General features: G+C 41.5%; 2 protein-coding genes across 6 annotated transcripts; both read right to left on the bottom strand.

The window, feature by feature from the left end:
• Positions 1 to 2,260: 2,260 nt before the first annotated feature.
• Positions 2,261 to 4,587, bottom strand: LOC115676895 (E3 ubiquitin-protein ligase APD2-like). Of its 5 annotated transcripts, none has more exons than XM_030599923.2 (5): positions 4,191 to 4,587; positions 3,841 to 3,916; positions 3,515 to 3,587; positions 3,046 to 3,337; positions 2,261 to 2,458 (listed from the first exon to the last, which is right to left on the bottom strand). In XM_030599923.2, the coding sequence occupies exons 2-5, from the start codon at positions 3,850 to 3,852 to the stop codon at positions 2,380 to 2,382; spliced, it is 456 nt and encodes a 151-aa protein (XP_030455783.1). In that variant the 5' UTR covers positions 3,853 to 3,916; positions 4,191 to 4,587; the 3' UTR covers positions 2,261 to 2,379. The 5 variants fall into 5 exon arrangements, with proteins under 5 accessions (XP_030455783.1, XP_056163857.1, XP_056163858.1 ...); XM_056307882.1 differs by having other exon boundaries at positions 3,841 to 3,928; positions 4,261 to 4,587; XM_056307883.1 differs by having other exon boundaries at positions 4,276 to 4,587.
• A 4,555-nt stretch (positions 4,588 to 9,142) lies between these two features.
• On the bottom strand, positions 9,143 to 12,374 carry LOC115676983 (probable indole-3-acetic acid-amido synthetase GH3.1). Its single transcript, XM_030600036.2, has 3 exons — positions 12,023 to 12,374; positions 11,096 to 11,197; positions 9,143 to 10,585 (listed from the first exon to the last, which is right to left on the bottom strand). Exons 1-3 carry the CDS (start codon positions 12,346 to 12,348, stop codon positions 9,208 to 9,210), a joined length of 1,806 nt encoding a protein of 601 aa, XP_030455896.2. The 5' UTR covers positions 12,349 to 12,374; the 3' UTR covers positions 9,143 to 9,207.
• Positions 12,375 to 13,151: the final 777 nt, after the last annotated feature.

Raw genomic sequence — 13,151 nt, 5'->3', positions numbered from 1 at the left:
AAAAATGTCATATTTTTCGACGAAATAAACGTAACCTACATCCGAAAAAGAAAAATCCTTGAATATCTAATACAAACTCAACCTGTCCAAATAGCAGGTTGGTGAACTCAAATTCCAAAGTGGGCAGTGGATGGTGCATCTTTCTCCCCAACTCCTGCAAAGATTCCTTAACAATTATAAGAAAAGACAAGTTGTGATCCAAAGTTCCGTGAACATTCAACTTTATTGCCCTAAAAACAAATGTTATCCGAGCAGAAGCAATGGCGCTTTGCAGTCTAGACATAGTTGGCTTCTGATCTAAAATGATTTTGTTGATGGGTCAAAAGCAAACAGCTCTGATTGCTACTTTCTATGGTCATCATGTGAGCTCTTGTTATTTCTTTTTTCCTTTCCCTATTCAATTTTTGGCACATTGGCACATTGGCACATTGTTGTTCGAATCCCACGTAGTCACGAGCAGACATCTTGTGCTTTAGTGCTTTTGTCGATGTGTGGCAACTTCGCAGTTGGTGTGGACGGAATCTTTCTTACTGGTTTCTGTCTTCCTCTTGTAGTGAGTGAGAAAAAAAGCGAAAAATTATCCAAAAAGTCCTAAACCTATTACATTATTGTCAATTCGGTCGTAAATCTTTCAATTTTGCCAATTAAATCATGAATCTTTTCACCTTTTCACCTTTTACCAATTGAGTTCAAATTTCTGATGCGGACACCCGCTGTCCTACATGGCGTGACCGACGCTGACGTGGATAAAATTTAATAATATTTTAATCTTTTGGAGCCATGGCGAGGCCCGACCTCACTCAGCCATGGCAAGTCTGAGCCTCAAGCCCGAGGCTAGCGGGCCGACCTCGCCGACCCTCGCCTCTAGCCGGTCATCGGCCACCGCCAAACGCCCTAAATATAAAGGGTCCCAAAGCACACAAAGCACTGTATTTTTACATTCTCCTTTTAACTTCATTTAAGTGCCTCGAGCTTCTTGAACAAGCTTTGGTTTGCATTCCCTCCTTGACCGCATCTGGTGCTCCCTGTCGCTCTCCATTGTCCACCACCATTCGATTTTGCGGCCTGAACACATCATGACCCATTTGAAAGAATCATTAAAGAAAAGGGGAAACAAAAAAGGCCAAAAAGGAAAAAAGAAGAAAAAATCCAAGGCACAAGTCGTTCAATTTGAAACGTCTCTCGTGTTGCGTTCCTTGAAATGAAGAGAAGGCATCCCCACTTCGTCGTGGGGTCACATTGATGAGAGAACAGATGACCAAACAGATCTTGTTCTGTAGCACTTCAATGCGCGTGCGGGTCTCCTTTCTGTTTCGCTTTCCTTCCCCTTCAAGCACCAGTTCATCTGATAGGTATGCACCAGATATTTCTTGGGAGATTGAGTGTGATTCAAGAGTGACATCGTTTCAAGTCCTCAACTCGCCTTTCATTCGATGGTTGGCTGGCTCCACATACTTATTCTCTACTCCTAATTATTGGTCATGAATATTCCTCTAAAACTTTAAAGTAAAAGTACTGGTTTAGATTTACAAATATTATGACACATTATATATATATAGGACGAGAGCCATGGCCCAGTCTTGCAACAAGTCAAAAATGACCTCGCTGAGGCACAAGTTAGAATACTTTGTTGGCGTGTATTAGTGTATTTTCGAAAGGTGCCAGTAAAAGATCAAAAGTAGAAGTCTTCCGAATAGACCACTTGTTTGGATTATGAGTCATCCTCTGATCTGAATTATTAATGAATTCTTAATTAAATAGTTCGAGTAAATTTAGAGTTTAAAAATCAGACTGCATCAAAGATATTTGACTTATATAATTCAGCACTTATATCGTTCCACACTTAACATTCAGTACTTAAAAGTTTTCAGTTTCGACATGTATGCAGCTCATAAGAGGCGTCCAGTGATCAAAAGTTTGACTAGAAAACGCATGCCACCCCCTAAAAATTCGCGAGGACTTTGTGTAGCTTCCCCTCTTCAGCACCAAAAATTTGAAGAGAATGCATACGTATTAACCCCAGAAAAGTCACATGCAATGTACATATCTATGGACAGCCGAAAGAAGTGAAGAGTGTGTCTCAATTGAGCTGAGGCTTACACTTCGTTTAGTCATATTTTCCTGTCACCTTCTGACTTATGGGCTGCTTTACAACGTTTGCTTTGGGCCTTAGGGACCATCTGTACGCTTGAAGTTCCCACAATCAGTTTGACCTCTCACGGTGACAGACAACTCTCATGTGACCATGAACATGAAGTGGTGAGCGCAATCATCAATTTTAATCCTAATAACTCGAGCCAAGGACCAAAAATTTCCACTGAAATCATCGCTATAAAACCCAAGAAAATCTTTAAACCGTAACAAAACGGTGTGTTTATCTCATGAGGTGAACCACTTCCTCACTTTCCTGACGGGTCTCCTGCAAACAGGGCATGCCCTGGTTTCTCCATCAAAGATCCTGCAGAAACCCAAAGTTGTCATGAGAAACAGAAGTAGCAACCACACCAGCAAATTGACTAGGTCCTTAGAACCTAATGTTAGACATGAGATTTTTTCCAAAATTTCAAATTAAAAAGTTGATTTTCTCACCTGACACGCAAGAATTTTGTGGGGACAGATTAATCATAAGGAAAGGTGACTTTCACTCGCTTTTTTGATCATATATTGTCCAATCCGGTTGGAAGTTTTGTACTTGGACAAGCATTAAAACGCAGAGCTGGAGTGATATGCACTTTTCAAGTTCTAAATTACAGATAGTGATGCTAAATCAATGTCTTTTTCTTTTTTTTTTGTCATTTTTCTAAATGACGAGGAAATCCATGTCGCCTAATCGTAAGAAACCCAATAATCTCGTGAACTAAGCAGCGATCTTGTGGGGATTGGGGAATCGAATCTGTTCTGTGCGCCTAATCTTTGCACATATGTCCATTCATACTTTTGCCGGGTAAATACATGTTCATTCTTTAACCATTAAGCGAATCCATAAACGTGAGAAGGAAAGTTAAAGAAAAAGAAATCATCCATGATAAATCAATGTTTTATTACCTCTGAGCACAGTCATAGCAGGTAGCACAATGGCCACAAGGGACGAAGTAGCAATTCCTTTCCTCGTCGTAGCAAATCACACAAATCTTCCCATCATACAACTCCTCCGAGGAGCTGCTGCCACAGCTGCCGGTTTCTATGTCCTCCTCACATGTCCCGTACGTCGACTGTGGTGGCTTGAATAATTGTATCGGGGTTGTCTCTGTCACTACTGGCTCTCGTTCTGCTGGACTTTCATCCTCCGAGTTGTCCAGGTATCTCAAGATCGCGAAAACGATGAACACGAGCAACGCTGTGAGATTTCGAGACGTTGAGTTACCGCACAAAAATTATGAAAAGAAAGAAGGAAGAATTTGAGTAAGGGGTAATATGAACTCTCCAGTTACACTCTTTTGATGTTTCTCTCTTTCCTTTAACGAGATTCGAATCAAACACATCTAGAGAGTAACAATTTTGTGAGAAAACTCACCCAATACTGCGATGTAAGCGACCAACCGAGCCAAGAACGTAAATGCAAAGCACAATTCAGCCAGCTTATCATCCTGACACCGGCAAGGAACAAATCAGAAATCAAAATGTCGCGCCCGCTAAACTAGACATAATTGACATAAGCACTGTAAAGAATTGTTGAATATCGGCTGTCAGAACTCCCGAACGAGCAGAGAGAGAGAGAGAGAGAGAGAGAGAGAGAGACAGACAGACAGAGAGAGGCAATTGCTCCTCCTTGGGCTTTATATTTGAAGGCTTTTTGAAGGTAAACTGAACTCTAAGTTTAGATTAGCTCGATCCACCTACCGTGGAACACATTCTATCTTTCCTCTAGCCTTCGCGGCTGTCCGTTCTCTATTTTCCTCGAAGTTCAACTCCGGACCTGAAAAACGAACTTCCAAAATGGAAGCAAACATCATATCATTATATAATGGTGCTACACAGAATTCTGTGTATTGAACAGAGAAGTTAGTAAAGTGAAATGTAGCAAATCTCCTGATCAATTAGCATTTTACATCAACGTGGGTGCAAGAGCATGAGTCGAACAATATAGTTTCCTTCGTCTAGAGCCCTAGTTCGTGCCATCTTTTTTGTGTTTGGTAGTTTTCAAAGCAGATCCAGAAATGAAACACAGAGAGCTAAAGCAGAAAAGCTACCTGCATTGCTTCAGAGCGCCTCACATATAGCCATCAAGCTCGCTCAATCTTTCTCGGAGAGCCCACTCACAATGACAATGTTCACCATCTCAAGCGTGTCTCATTCGAAGATTGCTGATTCAGAAAATTCGCGATTGCAGACCCGGCGTTGCTTCTGATAAGTTAGAATTGATTCAAGAAACGGAGAAAAGTAACCGAAAGCTTGCTTCTTGAGTGCCCAAATGAGCCCAAGATTTGACCAATGTCCGTGACTCTGGGAATGAACAGAGTGCGAGAGAACTTTTGGAAACGAAAAGCGTGCCTTTGAGAATGATAATAAGAAGTCGAAGAAGAAGAGGAAGTTGAAGAAAAGCTTTCTGATTGGCGAGTGCGCGATTCTGGAAGACCCAGAAGAAGGAAAGGAAAAGGGTTGATTTCTTTCATGGAGAATGGAAAGGTAGTTGATGGCTTCTTTACTTGAGTTCTGGTGCTCAACTACCAGACAGCCTTTGAGGGTTTGGCGGGTAACGGAATCGAAGGTTGTCCCTAAGTTTCTGGTTCTTGAATGGTAGGTTTAGTACAAGCATGGGGACCAAAGTTATTGAGGTTATATTATAATATCCATGCGGGACAATATATTATAATCGCATGCATCCGAACCATTTCATCTGGTAAGATTTATCGGACTTACAATTGCGACGTGCTTAATTTAACAGTTCGAAAGAATTCGAGTAGTGCGTAAATCGATCCGTGTAATAATATTTCGAACATCGTATAATGAAATGGGTATGCGCATCCGCGTGCCCCGTGCAATAATTGGGATGTTACAGCTATTTTTTAGTCACCCTACACATGTTTGGCGTCACCAAAATAAAGTTCTTCAACTGTTCTTGCAAATGCTGGTCCTCTGTCATGTGGGCCATAAAAGAGATGCTGCTGCATATGGTGGGTTCATTCCCACAAGTTCCCAGCTCTTTTAGTTAAGAAACAAAATCAGATTTGCTAGCTAGTCGTTTAGACATGTTCTCCACAAAATTGATTGTGTCGGCATCACAAGTATTTGTCTTCGCCTGCCCAAACCGACCACTTGGGTATTCTTAGCTTAGGCTGACGCCAAGACAAGACCGACCAGTTCGTGTAAATTCCCGGCCCGCGATCGTGCTGGAGCGAAATGGGTCATCATATCGGTGCAGAATCATGATTAGCCACAGCAAAATGTGCATGTGCAGGATAAAGCACTGGAGTTTCTGATCCGGACCTAGATTCGATCGATCGAGATGGTCCTAACCATCGATTTTATGGATCCCACGAGATCGACGCTTATCATGCACTTGGTCCTGTGATTTTGGGTCTATCAGGGGAAAACACGAGCTCTCACATTTGTCAAGAGATATCGGTGAATGTTATTGTCTCTGGCTCCATTTCAGACTGCTTTTTATCCAAAGTAGCCAGTCAATATAATATCTCTTGCGACCTAATCTTTACAGCCAGAATGATAAGTGATGATGATTGATAGTGTCAAAGTGCGAGTTAGGTGTACTTAAAATAACAGATGATGCTTGCTTTCCTATTCACATTCAAACCAGGACTTCTGTTCTCTACTCTTTGCCTTGCAAAGGCGTGCGATTCCATGTTCTGCGGTAATAGTTTTTTCCTTGTCTCTGTGGATGAAATGTTTCCAAGGAAAGTTGTCAATTTCGTTGTCAACCGACCACGAAAGCCATCAAATGAGATGAATTTGATAATTTTCTCGTGTAGACAGATTCAAATTGGAGCTCCTAATAGGTTAATTTCTTATGGAAGATCGAAAATTTCTCTTTGATCCTGGAATTTGTCCGTGTTCCATTACGAGGTATTGTCCACTTTGACCGCGGGACTCACAGTTTTGTCCTGTAAAAGGGTTATTGATGGGGATGGGGATGAGAGCCAACCTATAAGCCACAACCATCCTTGATTCTTAATCATTGTGGGAAAAGTTTATAAACACACCAATATAAGTTCGAAATGAACTTACATAAGAGTTGATAAATTAAACATAGCTGCTAACTAAGTAGGGAAAACTTGTTTTGCCGCTAGAAAGTTTGTTGATTTGCCAGTTGGTCAATTTATATGTACTAGCTAATTTCAGAAGAGAAAAATTGGTAAGTCATTCGAATTTTAGGTGGTCATTTTCCATGATAGCCCAGAAATTCGGACAATTCATAATCAAGGAAAACAAAAGTTGGTTAGTTATTAAAAAAGCGAGAAAATTTCAATGCATAGTCCTAAAACATATATACTTCATGCACTTGTGTCCTGAAGTTAATATTAGGCCTTAACTTTAGTTAACTCATATAAATTCATTACTAAGACAGTCATGCTTAAACTCACCTCAATCATCAAAATTAAACTAATTGCCTCTAGTTCCAAATTTCCAGAATTTCGTAATTGCTCCAATGAAGTTATTCAGTTCACATTTTTTTTTTCACTCTTAACTTCCAATCTTTTCTGAATCAAGCCAAACTAATTAAAATAAATACCTTAGGCCACTCATTTTCTATATAAGACATAAGAATATTTTATTTACCTATAGAAATGTCACAAGTTTTATAAAATTATCAAAACGACCCGCTTTTAAATTAATTATGCGATAAAGTCCAAATTTTGGGTAGTTAGATTAATTGCCTAGATTAATCAATTAATTAAAAAATAAAATTAGTTACTTGTCATCACAAGGTTCCTGATTCTATAATCAGGCCCTAGGTTCCAGTTTTAGCAAATTAGTCCCCTAGCTGTGCGAAATTACAAATTTGCCCCTAAAGTTTCTAAACTTGTTATTTTGAAGCAGTTTGATTTACTTTAATTATCTAACTTAATAACCTACTAATTAATACTTAAAACCATAAAATAACACTATTGCAATAGCCATCTCATTTCAGCAAATTTTACAAAATTACACCAAGACATGTCAAAGTTACTAAAATGCTACTTTTGGGCCTAATTTTATCATTTTCACATTTTCCCATGCAAGTTGCAACAAAACCTTTTTGTTAACACATAAATACATTTTTAGGCATCTGGGAAACTTTTCAAATTAAGCCACGAGATCACACTAGTTCAATATAACGAGATGTACATCATGCCATTTTTAAAGGCCAAATAAACTTAATCTCCAAACTCGAACAAACATTAAACAACCAAGTTTAAGAATGAGAAGTAGATAAATGAGATAAGTGCAGTAGAAGTCCTAAATCTTGTCATGAAAGTGCAATTAAATCCTAAAACTTTCAAAAAATGCAATTAAGTCCTAAAACTTGTAAAATTGGTAGAATCAAGTCTTTTCATTAACACTATCAATTTGTCCACCATAAAATGTTGATGTGGCCTTTTAAAATTAATTTCTCTTTCCTACTTGGCATTTTTTTCATTATTTTCTTCTTCAAGTCTTATTTAAATTAGATAAAAAAACTAAAAAATGATAAAATTTAATTTTAAGAAAAACAACACTGAACAAAAAAAAAAAAAAAAAAGAATGGCAGGGCCTTGCCGATGGGGGTGTCGCCGCCTATCGCTGGAGGGGTCGGCAATAAGGGTGGCCAGTCTTGGCTAGCCCTAGGCGAGGCCTCCTAGGCCCAGGCAAGAGCTGGCTGGCTTGCCCCGATATGGGTGACGTCGACCCTCATTAGGCTTGACCGAGTCCTCGCAAGGCCTCACTTGGGGTGGTGAGGCTCGCCTAGATCTGGGCGATGCTGGCCCTCGCCCGGGGCTGGCGAGGGTCGCCGGTTCTTGCTCGGGGTCGTTGAGGCCTCGCCTAGGTTGTTAAGGGCCGGCCACCCTCGTCGGCCACTTCGATGTTGGGGTGCGGCAACAGCGCCCTAGGCGAGGCCCTACCATTCTTTTTTTTTTTTTCTAGTTTTGTTTTTTTAAAATAAAATTTTAGCCTTTTTTAGTTTTTTAATCTAAAAATAATTTAAATTAATTAAAAAATGTCACATCAGTATTTTCCGTTAGACAAATGGACAGTGTTAATGGAAAGACTCAATTGCACCAATTTGACGAGTTTTAGGACATGGTTGCACTTTTTAAAAGTTTTATAACTCAATTACAATTTCGAGATAAGTTTCAAGACTTCTAGTTTACTTATCGCTAGAAAAATTTAACTTAATTTCTAGAGTTTTCACTTATCTTGTGCGGACGGCTTGAACTAATTCATAATCATACCTGTTACATCCACGATCAATGATAGTTTCACTAATGCGTGTACCACTAGTGGCCGAAGATGCAATTACTTATCGGAAAATGCCCAAGTTCCATAGCCAATTATGCCACTTGATCCAAAATATCTTACTCTTGCATGTAGTAGTGCTTTGATGGAGATAAGGTATACAGTTCTTTGAGAAACAAAGAAGTAATTTGTTCTTTTCTTAAGATTAATGTGCAAGTAGGAGATTGTTATCTCTTATATCCAACCACCTCCTATGTAAACTCATGATGACTTGTTTCAAGGAGAGGAGTGCTTATCCAAATTTACCCGTTCCTTCCAAAAGAAACCTCAAAGAACATGGATCAGGCTTTGAATCGACTCATCGTAGGCGGACTGGACCTCATATTCAACAGTTATTTTAATAGACCATAACACCATGAACTTTAGTGAAATGTACTTCATATTTAAAAGAAAAAAAGAAAACCATAAACACAAGTTTCTCCCTCTCACTCACCTCCTCTGCATCAGACATAGTTGTCTTGCCAGTCCTGCCCTTGCGCCTTCCCGCTGCCATCACACTGCCACCTTTCGCACGGGCGCACACACACAAAGTGAAATAAATATACGCGCAGCTTGAAAGATCTCAATCCTAGCAATAAATTGAAAATTCAAAGACGATAGCATGTTTGATCGTTTAATAGGAGCACAGATATTGAGGTTTATGAAGACAAGAAATCCGAATTGACACACTTTTACATGGACAAAGAGAAGTTACACAGACAATCCATAGACCTTAATGCATGGAAGTAAGCTAGTGCAATAGAACTTGATTTTTCTTAGCTTGCCACCGTCAAATCAATGGCGTCTCTCTGGGGTCCAACTCGGTGCCCTCGGGCTAAAATGCGCTGAAACCACCCTAGAATCAAGAAGCTCAACAATCGGTCCGAGACTCACGCACCTTGGAACCTTATATTGATTAATGGATGCACCCCTAGAGATGGCATGGTCCATAAGTTCCTCGAACGAGCCGTTCTTGACTACCCGAATCTCCAGCGGTCCGACCGAGTTGTCCGTGACCCGGCACTGTCGATACACTGAGTTGAGTGACTCTTCCATTGCGAGGCAACATTGATCAAGTACTTCATGGCTTGGCCCATTTTCTTTATCTTTCCCCAGCAATTCCCAATAAATCACATAGTGCCCTGGTATCGTCGCGGTATCCGCATAGCTTGTGTACTCGACCACACTCGTGTTGGACTCACGCAGCAACCTTAATGCCCTCTCGACAGCACCCTGCAGCTCTGCCTCGTCGGTCTTGTCGGAGTCGATGCTGAGCAGCACGTTCCTCCTCCTTACAAAGCGGAACTGCGGGGCTGAGTTGTGGAACCCAGTGACCCTGAGGATATCCCCTACCCTGTAACGGCAAAGTCCCGAATAGGTCGTGACAATGAGCTCGTACTCTTTCCCGACTTCCACATTAGCTAAGTCGACCATCCTTGGCGGCAAGTCTAGGGACGGGTATGCCGGGACGTGCGGGTCATGGGGTGTGAACTCGAAGTAGCCCATGTTGGGCATGATCGTATAAGAGACCTCAGATGGCTTGCAAATTGGGTTCAGGTTGAGCCCAAAGTAGCACTCAGAAGAAGCATACATTGTGCACGCTATAGGCAAACCTCGACTATAATAGTCCAACGTGGGAATGTATTGAGCCATAGCGCCAGTCACAATCACATCTAAGTACTTGGTATTTGGCCAAATCCTGGTGATGATTCCCTCCCAAGCTTCTCCCTCGCACTGCGTCCGGATAAACTCAGCGAGCCCTTGGTCCGGTCTCAGGCTCTCCTCCATGCACCGGCGGATCGAAGGGTCAGTGATTCTAGGGTTTAGGGTCCCAGTCTCAATGTCGTGAGCCAAGAGCTTCCAATTGACCTGGAGGAATCGGATGGCCCGGATCAGGCCAGAGGCAAACACGGCGCCGACACGGAGGACCTTGTGGTGCATGATCAGGCCACACAGCATTTGGGCGTACATGCTCTGAAAGGTGTCCGGACAGAGGATCGCCTCGTTCGGGCTCGTGTAGACATTGAAGGGGTCGTACGGCCTTGTCTTAAAGTGGTCGCTTTTGTAGTAGCCCGTGAGCACGGGGCGCGCCAAGAGTCCTCCTGGGGTTTTCGTCTCTGCTTTCACGAAGAGGAAGTAGAGTGCCTTTCCTTTGTCCAAGTCTGGGACATAACTGTTCCAAGAGGGAATAGAAGTTTAGATTAAATTTTTGTCAAAGAATTGTTCTCGATATTAAGGTTAATCAGCACAATAGGTTCGATGCCATTAGATCCTTGAAACATGAGGATTTTGTGATTAAAGGATCGGTTTATTTGATTTAAATCACAGGAAGAGACTAGCTCGTATATGCGAATTAGTATGGGGATTCTGGGTATGTATATATATATAATGGAATATTTCTAACTATTGAATGGTAAAATATGAGCTCATCATAGTCATTATTTGAGAGACCATCTGTCCTACTTGCATAAATATATCAACCGACAAAGAACCTGTCATATGTCAATATACCCTTTTGGACAACACGTCCATATGAATGTCTAATTAATTATCAACATGGTCATGTTGCATACGACTTGAGAGAGAGAGAGAGAGAGAGAGAGAGAGAGAGAGAGAGAGAGAGAGAGAGAGAGAGAGAGAGAGAGAGAGAGAGAGAGAGAGAGAGAGAGAGAGAGAGACTAACAGGTTCATTACGGGCATGAGGAGGCTGTAGAGTAGCTGGCGACGATTCCACTCTTCTTCAATGGTAGGCATGAGCTTTCTTTCTCCGGCTAAAGTTCCAGAACTGAAAAGTTTCATGTATGAATCACGCGTTATTTCCAGGATTAATCCTCATACACCAACAATTCTTGTTCTTTAAGATTTGTCATTAGAAATGTTGGGAAACCCACATGCTCTGAATTGAATCCTAGTAATAATAAGAATTGGTACAGTACTCCATTTATCTAAACTAATTGTGGTTGTAGGATCAAGTCGAATAAGATTAGCGGTTAAGCAGAATTATTAGTTAATATTTCTAGTCAAAAGCATTTATAAATAATAATGAATTGTAAATTTGGGATTCTTGAACTTGACTGGAAGCACGAAAAACTTAATGTGTGTATATGAACTGTCATAACCTTCAGTAGCACGCACTGCAATCTTTTCCAGCAAGAATATGGCATGAGCAAAAAAAATGCTCACTATTAATGATGGAATTAATACAAATTCAATGAAAAACCCAAAATCAAGATCAAGTTTCCTGTCCTGCTTATGTATTGACACTTTGATTCTGCACGGGATGCTGCATGGTTTGCCGAAACCAGTAACGGGGATTAGCAATATAGCGAGCTGATCATTTTGAGATACTAGACACAAATTCACGTGTAAAACTTAGATTGCACCATCGGCAAGATTTTCCTTTTGATGAGCCAACTGCATACATTTAGACGAAAGATCTTAGTCTAACGCACGTAGTTATTTTGTTGGAATAACATGTCTCATGTCCTGGATTTCGCATTGCATAGCCAAGCATTAATCTTCCAACGAATTTAATCAACCGACGGAACCTAAATTTTGACAGAATAACCAATTAGTAATTCTGAACGTCATCAACAAATATTTATCTTGCCTGGTGAGGAACTCAGAGATGAGGCGAGAGGACAAGATTTTGGAGCGGTCGCCATTGGCGATACGTTGAATCTCTGGCTTCAAATCCTCGTACGTGACAACGGGCACTTTGGCCTTGAACGTGTCTCTATCGGTTTTGCCACCGAGTTGGAATCGCTGGAGATACTCAGTGTCCGAGTTCCCACTCAGTATCTCGCCCAGAACCCTCTCTTGAACCGAGTCGCAGTTTCGGGTCATCTCCTCGATGAACTCGAGAGCCTCCACGTCCTTCTCGTGTGCGGGACGACGGCGGCCCAGTGGAGATGAAACGACCGGTTCGACGGACATGATTTGAATGTTGTATAGTTTCTGAACTCAGAGATTCAGAGATGGTGAAAAGCTCAAAGTTATGCAGCTCGATAGTGAAGAGACCATGCCACGAGCATGCACTCTATATATACAGCGAAGGCACAGAAGTGCCACGTCACGTGCGTCACGCGTTTTGGTGTACACGTGGAGGCAGGCTTTTGGAAGCAACGATGGCTTCGGGGAGGAAGCTGACTGAGCCTTCGCGAGTCTTGTTACGACAGTGGTTCCCCTTGCCCTTCTCTTTGCATGTTTTTTATTAGAAGTTGGAGGGAGAAGAGGAGACAGGTGGGGTCCATGGCAAGAACGAGTGGCTGTAAAGAGTTAGACATGTGGGGCCTACCTGTCTGCCACGTCAGCTAAACGTCAGCCGTCGTGGTTGTGGTGATGGTGGTGGTTATGTGCTCTTGGCTGCCGGCTGAATGAAATGAGTGAAGTTGAAACGGATATTAGCAATCTGGAAATGAAAGTTTCATCTACAGATGGTATTGTTGGCTCAAGAATAGGAGATAGAGCAATGCCATGTTGCTATTTCTATCATTAATCGGAGCAATTTTATGAAGATTGTTACTTGATTGAGGCGGGTCACAAGTTCAAATTCCAGAGTCGTGGCCTTCTGACTGGCGACATGTCTAGCTAATTGCAGACATTGGTGCGGTAGGAGTCTTTAGCTATGTATAGGTGAAAATGACATAAACGTCCCGTTTAGAGTTTGAGCAGCTTGCCTGTTTTTCATTTTTTGCTCTTGTAGAACAACAACTTGCTACAACAATTCATGACGTGGT

This window comes from Syzygium oleosum, unplaced genomic scaffold (genome assembly GCF_021117445.2).
Source record: "Syzygium oleosum isolate NSW1041296 unplaced genomic scaffold, Sole_v2.1 Sole_v2.61, whole genome shotgun sequence".
NCBI classification, from domain to species: Eukaryota; Viridiplantae; Streptophyta; class Magnoliopsida; order Myrtales; family Myrtaceae; genus Syzygium; species Syzygium oleosum.
Note: the sequence above shows the minus strand (reverse complement) of the source record. Positions and strands in the feature narration are given on the sequence as shown.